Genomic DNA, 18,703 nt, shown 5'->3' on the forward strand with positions numbered 1-18,703 from the left:
TCGCTGCAGCTGCGCCATGCTCTCCTTATTGAAATCTTACAATATACGTTTTTGAGTATCCTGTCAACCCTTGAGTTATCTGAAAGAAACGGGAATGGTCTAAAAGTCTCGTCTGTAACCAAAACTCTTCACATCAGAATTCCGCATTTAGTCCACTTCTTGGACTACAAGGAAAAGGTAAGAGCGTGTTCTTATGACAAACGCAACCTCGCATCTGAAAACCTCGCATCCGGAAAACCGTTCTTGAAATTTTTTTCCGAGGTAAACAAAGATCTATGTGTGATTTTGGTAGCAGAATGTTCTGTTAAGTGAGCGCGAGAAGAAATTGTGATGAAAGTTATTTAAATCTCAAAATCAAAAGAACACTTGCAAAATATTAATTCAAACGGGTATATACGAAAAAATCGCTTGAACTTTAGAAAGCTTTGATTTTTGCCTAGCTGGAATATTTTATAGTACTCCGACAAAATAGAGAAAAACGTTAAAAGATGTATACTAAACGTCGATAGTTATAATACAGGAAAAAAATTTGGCAACGATAATAACTTTCAAGAATAGACGCCACTTAATTGCAAAAAGTTAATTTAGAAAAAAATATTGTCAAATGATTTTTCATTTCACATATATGTATTTTTTGACATCTTGATACTTTAAGGTTATCAAATGTAACGCCGTATTTTAATCGACGTAGGTTTTTTTAAACTTTCTTCCTATACTTATGGAAAATGATTTTGAAGTGATGTAACGAATTTCATTTTGGGATCAACTGTTTAACGTTTGGTACTTAGGCTTGCTTCCGGCAAACAAGTCAGGAGGTCTAGCTGGAAATGAAATATTATCACAAATAAGAGGAAACATGAAGCTTTCTTTTGCGCGTCGCGAATTTCTTTTCATTCGGTAAAATGCTTTTTTGACGACAAATGTAGAAGTCTCAGATTCAGATATTTGAGAGTCCTTTCAATCGAGAAAGTCGGATCGTAAATTTGAACCTCCACATCTTTTATTGCCAAAAGGTATACATTATTCCACTCAGAATATATAATTTTCCCCGAGGCAAACTTTTACTTTGACATTGAGGAGTGAATCATACCGAATTGTAAAGTTTTTGGTCCAAAGTACTATCGCATGCATATTTTGAAGACCTTTTCTTCTATTGTGTTAACACCAAAATTGCTCTATATGCTCAGTAAATTCCATTTTATCTCAGCCTTTGGAGCAAACATTGGCGGGAAAAGTTTCCACAAAAAAGTTTCCACAAAAAAGTTTCGACATTTAAGATCTGAGGAGTATGTAGGAGGCTTTTCGCATCTAAACAGTGAAAAAAGAACTTCTCAAAGGATTTATTTTTCGAAACTGTCTAGACTTCGAACCCAAACCGGCCTCCCATCGTGAAAATATTGTAACATCTGGTTATGATTTTCGGATGATTTCAGCCAGTTTCCATTTCACAAAGGATCTCGAAAATTCGAATTCTTCGAAGCTTTGTTAGTATTTCAACGAGTCAAGATCGTAATCAAGAAGAAACAGAGGTAGGAATTCAGACTAATTATTATCAAAGCCGACCGATTATTGACTGAAAGAAAACAGAGGGCCAAAAAAGATTCAATATTTGAGATTGAACAGCGTAAATAGCATTGCCATTAGCAGTTTTTAGTCTCTGAATCAATATTGTACGTTTAATAAGTCAATTTGTGTAAAATGTTGGGTTAAGACGTTATGAAGACGTTGATGAAAACAAAAGCTGTACAGGCTACAACTAGTGATCATTTAATATATGGTCTTCTACTGACAGAGGGTTGTTTCGAGTTGTTAAGCAACAGGTAACGAGTTTTCTTATCATTTAATATTGATTAACGAAACATCAAAATATCCGTTCGGGATTGTTCCATAGAGTAGGAAGCAAGCTCTCAGATCAGGAACATTTGCGCATCAAGACTCTTTGAGGGAAGTGGTGAAGATTTTGTCAAGAAAGCAGTATACCTACCTTAAAGAAAACATGCAAAGTCTGTGCCAGGAGATTTTGAAAACCAAAGTTAGTCTAAACGACGCTCCATACGATAACTTGTCCGCCGACAAAAGTGTTCGTTAGGCGTGACCAAGACAGAATTTCTCCTTACAACATCGATACAATATCAAGCAGAAAAGTGATAAGAATAAGGAAACACATCTATTAGAGGATTATTAGTTGATCCAATATCAAAGTCTCGGGAATTGTGAAGAAAACATTAAGGTAATTACCCATGAGATCTTGGGAGTGAAGGAGTTACGAAACAATCTTCCCTTGGCTTACTTTCTTGCGTTAAGTCGATAAATATTCAAAACTCAATATTAGGTCAACAGAAATGATTAACGACAAAAAGTTTATTTCAGAAGCTTTTTCATCTTCTAACAAGAGTTCATTCAAAAGTTCCGAACAAAATTAACCTCTGAAGCGTCATGTCAAGCTTCATCATCTGAACAACTCTTAGCTTCTTTGTCAGTTAACTACTGAACATACCGCCTGGCTTTCAATCGCTCACGTAGACAATAAACTTGACTGACTTCAAAAGATGCAATTGGAAAAGATGATAGAGCAGTTTTCAATTGGGTGTCAAAAAACCGAAACCAAAGTAATCCCAACAACCAATCATAACGATGGTTTACAATATCATTAACCAGTGAGAACTCGACGTGAAAAACGAAGAAAAACGCGAGCAACCAAGTCGCGACTGTTTACAGTTTTTGCACCTGATCAGTTGAGGAGATCGAGCGGAAGTTAAGTAAAACCTAAGCAACCACGGATCACTTTTGACATCCGATTGGAAATTTCTCTAAGGCTCAATTTCAAAGATCAGCTTTGATTTTAAAAAACAGGGTTTCGCTATTGTTTTAACATTACCCGAACCTCCCTCCTCATCATGTCATGTCAGTCTTAGCAGTCGAGAAGGTACCTAAAAGGAATTCAGCCACGTATAACTTAGCTGATCTCAATGAGTATAGCCCTTAACATCGAATTCGATACATAACACCTCGCCAATCGGGCAATGAGTTTGCAATGGATGCCGTTTTAAATTTCAATAAAGTAGTAGATGTCTGAACTAGAAATAATGGCAATAATTTTAACTGTAGATACCCTATACATTTTACGATAGTCATCAACTCAGGCCTTATTTTTCTTTGTAATAGAAGTCTGGCGCTAATGAGAAAGTTTTTCATTACAGCGTGTATGTCATTTATTTGCACATTTTTGGATTAGCCACACATGAAACAGACCGACAGTATGAGTACAGACATAGCGCAATTAAATAGACTCTGCTTTTTGACATTTTGACTTACGTGAGTTACGCATTGACGTTCGTAGACTGTATGTATTTGCTTTTAATAGAATACTTTGTCCATCCTTTGATGACTTATTAAAACTCAGAAAAGCAAGATTAATTTCTTCTTTTCGACTCTCAAAAACCATAGTCGAACCATTTTGGTAAGAGGAAATACCTGAGAAATATCAGATTGTATCTAGATCGCAATCAAAAGCAGAGGTTTGGGAATATCTAAATCATACAAGTCTGATCGTGTTTATTAATATTTCCAGCTAAAAGGTCTTGTTTAGCGAAAGATTGTCACATATCGTATTTTTCCTCATTTAACTTTCGCGAAATAAGCTGAAAAAGATTGTCTGCCTGCAAGTGTGTTCGGTTGGCTTTGAGAGATGTAATGTTCAGATAATTAATTGAATGCAGAAGATTGGAGATAAGATTCGACTGTCGATCGATCATTACAAATATCTCCTCATCAGCCACTTTGAACTCTTTGAATCAGAGCGGTTAGTATCTCTATTCTATGCAGTGTCTTTAATTTTTTGTATTTATGTAGTCTATGATTACTTCAATTTTATCTCGACGAATTTCTGGCATTGATTTTACAGCCAGGGTTCATCTCCGTTTAGTTTTTTTTTTTTAACTACATGTGTATAATTATGAACTCTTTTATGGTTGTTATCTTCACTTTTACATTTGTTAAGCTTTCTAGATTATAAAATTTTTCTCTTGATGGGGCTAACAGTAATTTTGCTCTCCTGGGCGATGAATTTGATTTAGTGAGCATGCGAATCATCCATTTTAAGAAGAGACCAATTATGCAAAGTAGTTATTATTAATTTCAATTATTAATTGAAAGATGTCAAACACGTTTAGACCGTGTCGAAGAAAGAAAATGTTTAAGATTTTATGAGGCGTTAGGTGGATGAAATTACAAACTGTGAGACGATGAGCGAATCAAGATGGCGTGCAATTCATTGAAAAAATATAATAATGAATTGTTTGTGGACTGAAAAATAACTTGTTTTTGGTGACAAACCTGTTTTTATTGAGTCTTAGAGATGATCCCGCTGTGGCTATTGCCAGTTTTCATCTTGATTCTTCATCCGCAATGCTCGCTGTTCAGAGCAGAGGGAGGATGTCCAAGGAATGAGAATGGACAGCAGCAAAACTGGCGGTATGCGGTCTACGAACGCAAGGAAAAAGGTTTGCCACAGCATAAGGAAATATGGAAGCTAATGAACATAGAGAACATGAGCTGGGAAAATCATCGCCCTATACTACCCTCTTTCAAATACAACTTTTCAGATCTAATTTTACCAACTATTCGTACTGTCCAGCTGCCGTGGTCATGACTTCTCGTTTATCATGATGAATTTATTTTGACATGATGATGCCCATTATGGGTGACGGGTTTTGTACACCGCTGAAAATTTACTATACGTGACACGTCTGTCGCTGAATTTTCAAAAGTCAATTTTGGAAAAGAGCACTCTTTCACATAAAGGACATTATATTTATTGAATTATAGGGAGTTGATCTTAGCACATGTTCCATTGAATAAAGTAAATCCCCGTTATAGGTGCTGTGCCAAAGGCTACCTTCTAAAGTTACACGTGGACTCGAAAATCCGAGGATCGATGATGTCAGATGTCCTCGAGTGTTGAATAAACGTTTTCGTGAGCAGTGAATTGGCCCAAAAATCATTTCCTATAATTTAGGTATTTTTTGGCACCCTACATACTTTTAAGTATTGAAAATAGGTAGTTTCCATATGCTTTTGGTCTGTTTGGTCTCACTAAAAAATCGAAAAATAGATCCCTTTTTCACCCCATGCATAAATGGCCGACTCGATCAGTATTCATTTGTGATAATGTAGATAAGCCCAACTAACCTCTTCAGTGTGTCTAAGAAAAAATAAAACCTTAACTCAAAGATGAGGCTATTTGCATGGGTTAATTTACACGAGTACAAAAGAATACTAATTGGACCTGTCAGTTATGTATAATGTCTATGCCAATGATGATCTTAACGATGGCTTGTACAACATCAAGGAACTGTGCTGCCAAATTTTTTCACGCATGCTCTGGATACAGTTTGAGCCATCTATGATTGGTTCACTGTCCTGGGTCACTTTCTGTCAACAGGCAGGGCATTGAAGAATCACGTGTTCTCCTCAAGAATTGTTCGATCAGAAATAGAGTGTTCTTTGACATGCTTGCGCTACGAGAGGTGTGAATCGTTTAACTATCGAGACAATATTGTTGAAGGACCACACATTTGCGAATTGAATGACCAGACGAGATTGAAGAGGTCGCATGATGTACAACCAAGAAATGGTTTCTCATATTACGACTCTGAATTGGTAAGTTTTCCTGTCCGTTTTAAATTAATAAAATGCGACTCCAAAAATTTCGTTAAAAGAGTACGCAAGTTTGGAAGGACCAACAGAACCAACATCTCTATGGCTATTTTCACATAAAATGCAATATTTCGAACTCTCTTATATCCTTTCCTACCATACCCAAAAATACGTATTTCCCAAAGCAACTCCATCTCTTAATATGAAAAATTCTAAAATATAAGTTTTTATTTTCATAGAAACCCTGCTTAAACGTGAAATGCCAAAACGGTGGAACATGCCATCCAGTGTTGAACAGCATAATAGCTCCTTATTGTTGCCAGTGTCACGAACGTTACGCTGGTGATCTTTGCCAACATCTAAAGGGTAAGAATTACAAACAACTTTTAATATTGTGTACGGGCAGTACAAAATTGTTGTTTGAGACGGCATCCCCCATACGCATATTACACCAAATCTTAACTCCCACGTGCTATTTTTAGAATCAGGGTAACAGGTCCAGTCTTTCCTTAGCATTTCTCGAATTTCTTGGATGGAGACCAATGAGGTGCAATTTGACTTTAAAGGTCAAAAAAATTTCGCGACACAGGATTGGCTATCCGTGGATCTTTGAGGAACCTTAGAGAACGGGAATGTTCTCAAAATTACTCACGTGATGTCGTCACGAAAATTATACAAAGAAAAACGTAGTTCCTTGAGAAGAAACTAGGCCAGATTTCCATTCTTTGTTGGGCTGGATTGCATTAAGATAGGGGTCGTTAAATACAAAAAGGCTCAAGGATATTCCATTTAGGATTGCGTAAGTTTTAAGGCTTTCTGTTTCTTTTTCTCCTCTAGTAAAATCCCGCGAATTGAAATATAATTTGTAATAATAATTTGTTGTTATGTTTTAACTGCCCTTACGTCTCCCGCGCAGGTTTCCGTTTCACCAATGGCAGTTCAGGAGATCATGTGTTAGTTTCAGTCGGCTTAAGCATTCAGATGACGTCATTGACAGTTTGCCTCCGATTTAAAGCCACTCCAATGCAATATGAAGTTAGCACTCCTTTGTCATACGTAACCAGTGATTTCACCAGCGCTTTACAGCTTTACACAAATGGGACCATAAGAATTTACATCAACGATCAATTCAGGTAAGCTATTTGCGCTTAATAAAAGTTTGAAAAACTGTTACTGAGACATAAAAGGCAAAAAAAAGGTATGCGTTTGGGTACATGTCGTTATGAAAATTGTACAAAGAAAAACGTAGTTTGTGCTCCTTGTTTGCATATCGGTTGGATAGGAAGAATATCACCTCCAAATGTAAATTTTGAAGGAGGGTCTATCTTACATAGCTCCATTTTATCAGGCATAGTAAAATCATCCCAGTCAGTCAAAAAACTGTTATCCATCTTTGTATCCTAGTGATTTTCCGTATGTCCCTGTTTTGGATAACACCTGGCATCACGTGTGTTTCACGTGGGAAACAGCTGGAGGAAACGTCTCACTCTATATGGACGGCTTTCTGATTGGAAAAAAGCAAAGTGTGAACCCGGGAATGGTTTTCAACAGTTCAGGATCTATAGTGATTGGGCAGTTGCAGAGACTGGTTGGCGGCGAATTTCACAAGAATGAATCTTTCTTCGGAGATATTACGGATGTGAATATGTGGAAAGCTGAGTTGTCAATCAGCACTATAACGAGGCTTTCACAGAGCTGCTATAGTCACATGGGTAGCTTGATAAGCTGGTACGCATTTCGAACTGGGACGGAGCAGTTCGTTAACGAGACAAACAGTAACTCTTCAGAATGTCTGGGGCTTGGTGAGTACACGTGTCAAGTAATCTACTGTCATTTTCCGATTAGCAATAAGAGAGAAAAATTATAGGAAAGAAATCAAGTTAGTTACCAACTCAGTCAGCCACTAATGCATCAGTCTAGCAGTCAATCAGGTAATCATTTAATTTGTCTTTTAACTCAATAACTCATTGGTTCTTTCAGTCAGTCAGTCAGTCAGTCAGCCAGTTAGCCAGTCGGTCAGTCAGTTTGTGAGTGAGCAATTTGGTAAGTCAGCGAGTTAGTTAGTGAGTGAGTGAAAGAGTGAGTGAGTCGGTCGGTCGGTCGGTCGGTCGGTCGGTCGGTCGGTCGGTCGGTCGGTCGGTCGGTCGGTCGGTCGGTCGGTCGGTCGGTCGGTCGGTCAGTCAGTCAGTCAAATAGTCCGTTAATCTTCCACTTGGCCAATCATTCATTTCATATTTGTTGTTTTGTTTTGTTGTTTACTGTCAGATCCCCATTTCGGCTACGATTTGGAATTTCCAAGAAGAACAAACGAAGACTATGTTTACGGCCCGACGCTCTCAGCTTTGTCAGCTTTTACTGTGAGTTTGTTTGTGAGCTTCACAGACAACGGCGACAAAACATACTTCAACTACTACGCTAGTGGAGCTTACAATGAAATATTTATTCATGAAAGGAATAAGGAGTTTATAGTTCGAATAAAAGACGTAAAAAGGTAATGTAACCCAAAATGGCCTGAGGATGTGTGAGTTCATATTAATGATTTACGGCTCATATGAGATGGTTCAGTCTCCAGGATAACTTAATACTCTTTTGATTTCAGGCAACATGATTTTGTCATTCCACCGGACGGTACCTGGCACCACCTCGCCATTACATGGGAAAATACGAATGGTTCTTATGAAATATTCCTGGATGGTGTGACTTCTGGAAGTGGTAACGAATTGGAAAAGGGACAAACGATTCATCCTAACGGAAGTGTTGTCATTGGAAACGATAAAGACCTAAATGGTTTTCAGGCCAGAGATGCTTATGTGGGAAACATTTCTCTAGTGAATCTGTGGGATTATGTGCTGCCTCGAGAAACTATTTTATTGCTCTCCCAACGCTGTGGAATGGAAAGTGGTAATGAAGTATCCTGGAGGGATTTCAAGGAGGGACCTTATCATGGTGTGGTCAACATCAAGGAACCTTCATCCTGTCAAAAGCTTCAATAAGAAAAGAGAGACTTATAAAAATTGAAATGAGGACATAAAATTATTCTATGGGCCATTGGTCAATCTGATGTTTGATGTTTTTTGTAAAAAGTCCGGGCTTTTCATACAGGATCCGCAACGGAGAAACTAAGCTTAGAATAGCTGCTTTTATTCTATCGAAGAGCTACAAAGTCCAGTTTTGGGATAGGAGGAGGGAGATAAGATAGCTAGCCAATCTCCTCACTCCTACTCGATACACTGCGATACACTTACAATGGAACGCTTTTTCATTGAGTGTCGTAAAACCAAAATTAATTTAATGACAACGCTCAACAAAAGAACACCAAAGCAAAGAAAATTTCGAGACAAGCCTGTGAGAACACTATGAAAAAACAAGCTAAGGTAACATGATTTATTTAGACCAATCACAGAGCGAAACAGAGAACCTAATTCAAATTCGAATCACTTTCGATACTCGATTTGAAAGTGCTCTAATATTTTCGCTTAAAGGAATAGATGATCGCAATATAAAGTGGTATATTTTGTCACGGCTCATAAATTTATGACAACGATTCACTTTTATCCATGGCATTTTAAGGTGTTACTGAGTTTGTACATGGTGTTGCAGGTTTCAGTTTGGTACTTTGTGTGTGGTGGGCATACCCTACCCAAATAAAACTGAAATAAGGAAGTGTTTAAAGGCACCATACCCCCCCTTCTCTGACTCTCTACAAAGATGAAAATCCTTATCGCCAAGAATTAAACTTTGATTTAGTCTATTACAAAACAGCAATTGTGGAGTCCACCCTCTATTGCTGAATGATAACTCAAACACTTTATCACTGGCATCATTACGATGCTGACGACTGCGCAGATTCTTAGAACTGTTATATTGTTCGCAACTTTATAACAAATACTGAGTGACTGTGATTGATATAGCAGTGATTAAACTCTCACACTTTAAAATCAAATACCCCCTTTAATCAATGTTCTCTGGAAATTTTTTCTCGGGACATTTTTCAATGGTAATTATAACGCAACTGACAGACACTTCTTCATCAGATTTTAAGTGCTGCACCCATTGCCTTGATGGCAGCGAACGTCTCCAGACCAGTTGGTATTATCTGATTGGCTGGCAATAAAAAGCCATATTGTCCCTTATCTCTCAGTTCCAGGGCAAATGAGTACCTCACGCCAAGGATCCCATATGCCCAGTCCTTTGTAGATCCTGAATTTGCGTCTGAAAAAGGACATAATGAAATTTATATTAATAAATTCAACTCAATGATCTAACTTTACGAATTGTTTAACAGTCAATACATAACAGATAGCTAGTCAATCAAATTCTAAGCCAACCAAACAGTTAGCCTGTACATCAATCAATCAATCAATCAAACCGTCGATTAAACAACCAATCAATCAATCAAACGAACGAGAAACCAATCAGAAAATGACATGAACAAAATAAGGAGGTAACCGTTTAAATTTTCCCACAAATTTCCATTTGAAAAAGATTCTGATCATACTCCCCCACCATGTCACAATAAGCAATATGTCATATCTAATTTATAATATTTTGTCATTTCTGATCGATCTCTTTGAGACAAAGCTCGGTTGTTGATAGTCAGAGAGTAAATATGTTCTTGATCGTTATTAGTTTCGCAGTATTTGTGGCCTCATTTATTTATTTTCTATCACTATTAATGCTGTTTGCAAGGCCGGAATTGCAAGACTTTTAATGATTTAAGGAATTCTATGAGCCTCCAAAGTTTTCTCTGTTTTATCCTCTATTTCATGCTCGACTTAGGGTTTCGTTTGGAGGCGGGCAAGTTCGAATGATCATAAAAGAAACGACTGTTTTGCACCAATGTTTTGTTTCACAACCAAATGGGCTTCTAGTGTCTAAGATTCTAAGCTTTAATGTGACAATCAACTCACACATGACTTTTAGAAAACCTCTGTAGCAATAGAATGCAACATGATTTTCTTATCATAGTTTTTCAACTCACAAATAATAATAGACGAGGGACCAACTCTATATTGCGTCCGGTATCCAGCATTATAAAGTGCGTTGACTGCAATGTCAGAGACACGTTTCTGAGTGAAAAAAAAAAGCAAGCAAATTATAAAAAACCATAACAACAGAATGCTTATGGTCATGATTGCTAATAAGATTTATGCAACAGCTGCTCTAGTCTGTAACTATGAACTTAACCTCAAGACATCAAACTATCGTCTTAGCCACGACTCGCCCCACCCTCCCTTTCCTTCCAGTGGAATAATTTTTGCGAGCAGAACATTAACCCTTGACTCCACGCATGATGAACTTAGAGTGGGACTATAATCTGTATTTCAGGGGGGGTTCTATTAGAAAAAACTAGATGTTTATCACTTCTAGGGGTCAAAGAATGAAGATAATGCAAATTATTTCCCTATCACATTCTTCAATGTTATCGTCTTTCCAGCCAATAAAAGCGGACTCTGAGCCCTTTCCTTGGAAATTATCGAGCGTTTGTTATGCATCGCCTAGCAGAGGCAGAGGATTTTGGTTTTCTCTCGATGACATTTACCTGATCCCCCCATAAGGCCGTGTAGTATTCTAATGATCCCCCTCATTGGCAGTCAATCAACAGTCAACTTTTTACATTCCTATTTACACTACGTTGGTCCCACCTTCCGTTCCCCCTGTGTGATATCCCTTAAAACTCCTCAGACCTTTCCCCCCTAGGCAATCAATATTAACTGGTCTCTCACCAGCTCCGTGTAGTCTTTTGGGTAGGCTCTTTTGTAACCCCAGGGGGTCATCCAGAGTTGACTGTAAGCATGAATGTCCATGTAACCAATCAGGTTTCTTCGATTTTTGTAAAGATATCGAGCCACATTCCTGACTTCGATCTCAGAGAAAGGTCGTGGTCCGTGGTAGGTATCCCTGCATGGGTTGCTACTAGTACCAACTCCTGAGAAAGTGAAAAACGAGTTATGTGCGAAAAACGTAAGTAGACGAGTGTTCGAGTCCTGACGGGGAATTTTGATTGGTCTTAGGGACCAGTCATTTTTTATCACCGAGGGGGAGAGGGCAGAGGATTTGTGGGGATCACATGGTTTCCAGGGGTAACGGAGGGGGGTCAGCCGTCGCTAATAACGTATAAAGGGAGAATTTACAAAGGGGGAGTTGATGGCAAATTAATCGCCCATGAGGGAAGCGAGAGGAGGGGGGGGGGGGTTTGGAGGGCGTCATAAGAGTAATTTAGAGCCTTATGGAGAATCAGGCAAATGTTATCGTGACAAAAGACAAAATCCTCCATTCCTCCACAAGAGATTATAGATTATGACCAGTCCCTTATTGCTTTACATCCATTGACATGGGAAATTCGAAGTGTGTTCGAAAGTATCCATTTCTTGCAGCAGAAAACACAATTTCTGTGATGCGAACACAAATCTTACATTGGAGCTTAAAGTTTTACGATCTCAATATACGTTCTTTAGTACTGACCTCTTGTTAAGGTAGAACTCCATCTTTTTTTAAAATTGATAGTGATTGTCATTAACATTACCTGCCCATCCGAAGTTCCAGTTACGGTTGGGGTCTGTGCCTAAGCAACTAGACCCACTATTTCGAGACATAGTCTTTCTCCACATTCGATTCTATAAAAGTTTAACAGTTAGTTATCAGTTTAAGGTTTCAAATTCTCCGATCACTTTTACGACTTTGCCTGAATGACTTCAAATCACATAGCGTGGCCCTTCGTTAACATTTTTGAACGCGAGCCAGGAAACTGGGATGAGTACATGAAGTCGAAGCTCATTGGAATTTTTCATGGAAGAAATATTATGAAACCAAGTGCTCATGCTTTTTAACAGCTGTTTAAACGAATTCTCATCCTTAACTGAAAATATTTCATGATAGGGCATTATAAGAGAGAAAAAAGGCCACTTAGTTCAAGGTAATTTAGGGGCCGCATGGCTTGTACTTCTCTTAAAACGTTCCTTTGGAGTTTTGTTGCACTTACCCCGGTGTGAGTGAATTCATATCCATCCACATTAAATACTGGCATGATCACCCAATCCAGCCTATCCACCATGTTAGTGACGGACGCGTCTTTGCCATATTTCTTCAGCATCTGTTCGTAAATTTAAAAGAGCCACTAGTTATAACAATAATGTGCCCCAAGAAGCCCTTAAAGAGTTTTCACGTCCGAAGGAGACGGGATCCAAGCGTCTATATACCGTGTGCAGTCTCCTCACGCAATTGCGTAGCACGACATGTGATGACGGCTGTAAATGAATTCAAAAGAACCCGGCCTGAATTGTTTTCAAAAGCTGAATGATGTTGCTTTATATAGATTTAATAGTGTTGATTTCTTTTGACATGTCAGTCAGCTCTCAGAAACCCTTTCGAGCCATTTTCAAATGCAAGCACTATAGGAAAGCTCACATCACTGCTTAAGGGAAAAAGATGAAGTCGCCCCTTGCATGATCAACCCAAGTTCCATCGACCTGATGTATGGTTGCGTCGCCCCCAACTTGAAATTACGTCGCCACGGACTTTTGACCTAAGTTTATGCGAGGTTACCACGAAATACAATCACGCAAGTTAATAGGTTTGCCTATTAGAATTGACATGTTTGATTTATGTTAACAAAAAACTCAAACACACCTGATTTATCATGAACATACAAGTCGCAGGAGTGATCCACTCGCGAGCATGAATTCCACAGTTGATAAAAAATGTTTTGCGTCCAGCGTTAGGATTGGATGATATCTAGACAAAAAAACATTAAAAAAATACAAATTAAAGACATAATGGAGAACTTAGACAAACTGCGACGGCGACGGCAAAAAGGACGTGGCAAAGCGTAAGATCTAATGGTTAGAACAATACCAACAAGTTCGTTTCAAAACTTTGTACATTTCTCAGCCGTCCTCTGCAAAACAACAACGTGAAATCACCAGAATTTGCGTCGTCTGCGAATGGAAACCGCAATGGCAAATTATTTTAATTTCCATTTGGAACTGAAAGCTGCTTACATACGTTAGGCTGAAGTTAAGGCATATTTGTGCGTGGGGGAGGAGAAGGTAAAGGCATGCAGCCATTGTCGAAATTCTTACTTAGAATAGGAACTTATTTTTCAATCGACGACTTCCTCGACGTTGGCGTCCTGACTGCTTAAGGTCCCTGATATCAAACATGAAGACACCTTCAATTTCTTCAGTGATGTGCAGCTGACCCTTCAACTACAAAAATACCCATGACTCTCCAGGTCCCCCCCCCCCACCTCTCCCTCCCCCTCCCCCCAGGTAATTAATGACTCTTTAATAGCCTATGGTGAGGCTTAATAAAATATAGGACATAAAAACAAAGTAAAGATAATACGTACATAGAAAAAACAAAATATTCTTGGACATTTTTCCGAGTTTTACCACAGTCAGCAGAGTTCGTTTCGTTTTTCTTCGAAGATTTAGGTCTTGTAATCTTAGTGGAATTTCTATGTCAAGAGCGTCAATTTACACATACACAAAAAGACACAATTGAAGGACCCTGGCAATTGAAATAAAATGAAATTACCCCAAATTACTTTTGAAAAACTCACCTTTACAGCATAAATCGTCCTTTTCTCGTATGACGTGCCGAACTCTTCCACTAAACTTGCCAAATTTGGATGAGAAGAAACAAGGCTCCTGAGTTCATCTACCATCTACAAAATTTAAACATAATTATTAAAAATCTATTCATCTTGACGAAAATTAATTTGGAGTTAAACAACCGGCTTAGTTGTCATAGAAGAGAAAAGTTTGAAAAATAAAGTGAAAGTCCCCCATGCAGATTCAAACTCCTATTTGAGGTGAAATGCACTCCTAACTGAATCACGGGGAATTTGCTAGTTAGGACATAGGTAAATATTTTTTCTAGCCCAATTCCTCCTCGGAAATAAGCGAACGAAGAGGTATCCTGCGGAAATATCACCACTGAATTACCCTTTATCCATTTTTTTATTCACTTGAAATGTTCCGATCGTCGTGCATACTTCCACTGCTGCCCTGTCCTGAAGACAGAGTGAGTGGTATGATACATTTTGAGCTTGGTTATCCAATAGTGAAGATTTTGAGAACCCGCAGACGGTTGCAAGATTTCGTGCTTCATTTTATTTTTCCTAGTGAACCTTTTTGATAAACTTTTCCCAAAAATTATATCAAAAGGTGACAATTGGCCTGCATACCACTAAGATTAGGCATGTTTTTCAAATGTAAATGATCTGACCTCACCGGAGTTAGCCTATTGTAACGACCATAGTCGTATGCTCTTGCTGATCGGGCTGGAGGCGGGTTCTCACTTTCCAACAAGTCTTGCACATCCGGGATAAGAATGGTAAATATGATCCCATTAGACTCCAGTAGCTTAGCGAGACGAGGGTACTGCAAAGCACTCACACGAATATCAACAGCTGCACCTACGTGGGAGGGGTGAGTCCAAAAATCTACTTCGAACTAAATAGGCACAAAATAAAAACGTAAGTTACACTTAGTGAGATTGTAAATAAAGGGTTATACTCTTCTATTTTTAGAGGCGCTAATTTTTTCGCTCTCACAGCTAATCGTCTCTCTCTCACACCCACTTCATTAGACTTAAAAAAAAGGAAAGAAAGAGAGAGAGAAATAAAAGAATGCTATTTATTTTCCACACTGTTGTCACTTTTCTTAGCCTTATTCTCGTTCTGTCACTCTGTCACTCTGTCACTCTGTCACGCTGTCACTCGGTCACTCTGTCACTCTATCATTCTGTCATTCTATCATTCTGTCATTCTGTCACTCTATCATTCTGTCATTCTATCATTCTGTCATTCTGTCATTCTATCATTCTATCATTCTATCATTCTATCATTCTATCATTCTATCATTCTATCATTCTATCATTCTGTTATTCTATCTTTCTGTCATTCTGTCAGTCTATCATTCTGTCATTCTGTCACTCTGTCATTCTGTCATTCTGTCACTCTATCATTCTGTCATTCTATCATTCTGTCATTCTGTCATTCTATCATTTTATCATTCTATCATTCTATCATTCTATCATTCTATCATTCTATCATTCTATCATTCTATCATTCTGTTATTCTATCATTCTGTCATTCTGTCAGTCTATCATTCTGTCATTCTGTCACTCTGTCATTCTGACATTCTGTCATTCTGTCATTCTATCATTCTATCATTCTATCATTCTGTCATTCTATCATTCTGTCATTCTGTCAGTCTATCATTCTGTCATTCTGTTAATCTATCATTCTGTCGTTCTGTCATTCTGTCATTCTGTCACGCTGTCACGCTGTCACGCTGTCACTCGATCACTCTGTCACTCTGTCACTCTGTCACTCTGTCATTCTGTCACTCTATCATTCTGTCATTCTGTCACTCTATCATTCTGTCATTCTATCATTCTGTCATTCTGTCATTCTATCATTCTATCATTCTATCATTCTGTCATTCTGTCATTCTGTCATTCTATCATTCTGTCATTCTGTCATTCTGTCATTCTGTCATTCTGTCATTCTGTCAATCTATCATTCTGTCGTTCTGTCATTCTGTCATTCTCCCATTCTGTCATTCTCATTCGGCTATTCTTATTGCACTGCTTTCGTCCTTGATTAAATCACTGCCCTTTTTTTTCACGAAAAGAAAACATTTGTGCAATAAACCGGTGAAATCAATGTAGTCATTCTTCTCACACAGTGATTAGATGTCCTCTAATTGACTTTTTACTCACATTGCCGGACTCTTCAAGATTCGTAAGAAGCTTTAGCTGGGCTTCATTTGCGGGAGTAGCTCGAATAACACGATACCTAGAATGAAAATGAACACGAAAGATCATTTTACGACAAATCATCACAAGAGACTATAGTTAAAGAAATGTTGTTTGGAATTTAATCTGTTCTCGAATTCCTCATGGTACTCATTAATTTTTCCGAGAGAAATTAATCACAATGCCTTGGGCAAAATATCTAAAGCAAACAAAGTGTTTCAAAGAAAATCGAACATAAGAATTTAAGTACGCACACCCTCTATGGTCCATGGGCGTGTTGAAATAAGAAGAACTATTGTTAAAGCAACAGTCAAAATTTGTATCGCCTCTTATTTTGAGAAATAGTTCACCAAGGGAATTGGGGAGTATTCCGTGTTTATATAACGTCATCTGAATACTCTGATGCTCAGGAGAACTCGAGAAAGTAGAATAACTTTCATGGATTCTCTAAATCCACCTTGCTTTTAGATGAAGCTATGTGAAGACCGTAATTGCTCTCTGTTGCTTACGTAATGACTAGCACAGAAATTTATCCCACGGTTTTGCAGCATTATAAACACGATCGCTGATGCGAATAATAATTCCAAAGCTGTAGCTAAGATTTGTTATGCTGATCCAGTGGCACATTTTCCGGAACGGGTGTTGATTGCAAGCGTATGTTATTCTCGTCCCAGGGAGGGAGGGCCTGGAATCACTCGACGCTCCATGGAGACTGGGACCAGCTCACTCTGTGTAAACACTTGACACAGCGGTCTGACTGCACATACAATTCGCCATCGTTAAGTTTATGAATTCATTTTTTCTTATTCAATCGCATACTTAAGGCAATTTCTGAAAATCTTGTCGGTAGAAAACTTGAGTGATTTAAAGTACCTTTACATATTCAAAATTAGTGTGTGTTCGCGTAAGTTTAGTCTCAAGGAAAAATTAGCTAATCTTTCAGCAAATAATTCAAATTTAATTCACCATTTCTCCGAAAGCCGACTGGGGGAGCAGAGGAAGGGGTTAAAATTTTGGCTTTCGAAAAATCGTGTGATTTCACAGCTCTTAATTTGAGCAACGTATCGACATACAAAATGTAACACAATAGAACGTTAGATAAAGTAACAAAACTGTAACATACCTACAGTAATCAGATTTTTACCAGATAACAGAAGCACTTCCCGTTTTCAATTTTTTAAGCCACTACTTAAAGACACATACTGCATCATGGATATCTATTTTAAATTTCTTTGCCACTCACCCTTTAAAATTTGCTCGTTCCTCGCAAAGACATTTCCCAAAAACACAAAACAGAAAAATAAAAACCAAAGTGCGCTGCATTTTGGAGACAGCTTTAAAACGCAACCACCTCCAAGAAAACTGGTCAAAGTGTGCCGATTTCTTTCCCCTGAATGGAGATCACTCGAAATGAAGCTTTTAAAGCCCCTGTCAATCGAGGGCAGCTGAGGTAAACAAGCAAAAGAATTGGTTTTTTATTTCTTTTGTTTTTCAAGTCGCCTTAGGCTTTGCAGGAGTACATGTTTAATAGAGTCGGACAAAATTTTGAAAATGAGCTTTGTTTTGAGTGACCATGAATCAAAGGCTGTTTGTGCAAAAGGCTTCGATTTTGCGCTTTTGCAACCAGCTCGACTGGTTTTATTTGGGTAGCTGCTCCAGCGAAGCCCGCACTTTTTAAAGATGTTTTAAGTCATCAGTTTCCTTCCGCAGATATTTATTTTTCAAAAATTTCCAAAGATCTATAACAAATATCTGTTAAATATGTATGCTGTAAATAATCAAAAATCATTTTCAAAAACTGCTTTACACAATCTATAATTGAAGAAATCTGTATGCTTAAGAAGGCTCCTTTTTGACCACAAGAGCGGTTGCTAAGGAAAAATTCGGCGAGCAAGTTGTCAGCGGTATTTCTTACAAATACTGCCGCTTGCCGACCAGCATCCAGATGGCAGAAAATATGAACAATCTACCTGATCGAAAACCTAATCAAAAGTGGCTCAAAATTGCCTTTACATTCGGCGTGTCTTTTTTTTTTTTTTTTTTAACGGCGTTTTTCTGCTTCGTTTGCGTTGTTCAAGCGATGATCGAAAGAGGGTGCGAAGAGCGTGCGACACCGTTCTCTGTGACTCGGTGGTAACGCGTCGGAATGTAAAAGGCGAAGGTGAATGTTTCATTTTCCATAGGGGCTCAGGTTCTCCAATAAATGCCTTCAAAAACCTGTTTAAAGGAGGTCTTAAGATTTTCATGAAATGAAATTAATAATGCTCATCATCGGTTT

The 18,703-nt window shown here is 38.2% G+C and overlaps 2 protein-coding genes across 5 annotated transcripts; one reads left to right on the plus strand and one right to left on the minus strand.

Moving 5' to 3' along the window:
- The first annotated feature begins 36 nt into the window (after positions 1–36).
- On the plus strand, positions 37–9,870 carry LOC131787346 (uncharacterized). Of its 4 annotated transcripts, XM_066173856.1 has the most exons (9): positions 3,447–3,518; positions 3,642–3,802; positions 4,356–4,502; positions 5,444–5,661; positions 5,898–6,024; positions 6,575–6,791; positions 7,063–7,460; positions 7,924–8,149; positions 8,258–9,870. In XM_066173856.1, the coding sequence occupies exons 3-9, from the start codon at positions 4,358–4,360 to the stop codon at positions 8,649–8,651; spliced, it is 1,725 nt and encodes a 574-aa protein (XP_066029953.1). In that variant the 5' UTR covers positions 3,447–3,518; positions 3,642–3,802; positions 4,356–4,357; the 3' UTR covers positions 8,652–9,870. The 4 variants fall into 4 exon arrangements, with proteins under 4 accessions (XP_066029952.1, XP_058960442.2, XP_066029951.1 ...); XM_066173855.1 differs by lacking the exons at positions 3,447–3,518; positions 3,642–3,802 and adding an exon at positions 37–177; XM_059104459.2 differs by lacking the exons at positions 3,447–3,518; positions 3,642–3,802 and adding an exon at positions 1,715–1,820.
- On the minus strand, positions 9,590–17,802 carry LOC131787347 (carboxypeptidase B). The gene is made up of 10 exons (XM_059104460.2): positions 17,669–17,802; positions 16,390–16,465; positions 14,895–15,116; positions 14,222–14,326; positions 13,288–13,392; positions 12,641–12,751; positions 12,185–12,275; positions 11,385–11,587; positions 10,640–10,727; positions 9,590–9,870 (listed from the first exon to the last, which is right to left on the minus strand). The coding sequence occupies exons 1-10, from the start codon at positions 17,746–17,748 to the stop codon at positions 9,689–9,691; spliced, it is 1,263 nt and encodes a 420-aa protein (XP_058960443.1). The 5' UTR covers positions 17,749–17,802; the 3' UTR covers positions 9,590–9,688.
- Positions 17,803–18,703: the final 901 nt, after the last annotated feature.

Source organism: Pocillopora verrucosa, chromosome 11 (assembly GCF_036669915.1).
Source record: "Pocillopora verrucosa isolate sample1 chromosome 11, ASM3666991v2, whole genome shotgun sequence".
Classification (NCBI taxonomy): Eukaryota; Metazoa; Cnidaria; class Anthozoa; order Scleractinia; family Pocilloporidae; genus Pocillopora; species Pocillopora verrucosa.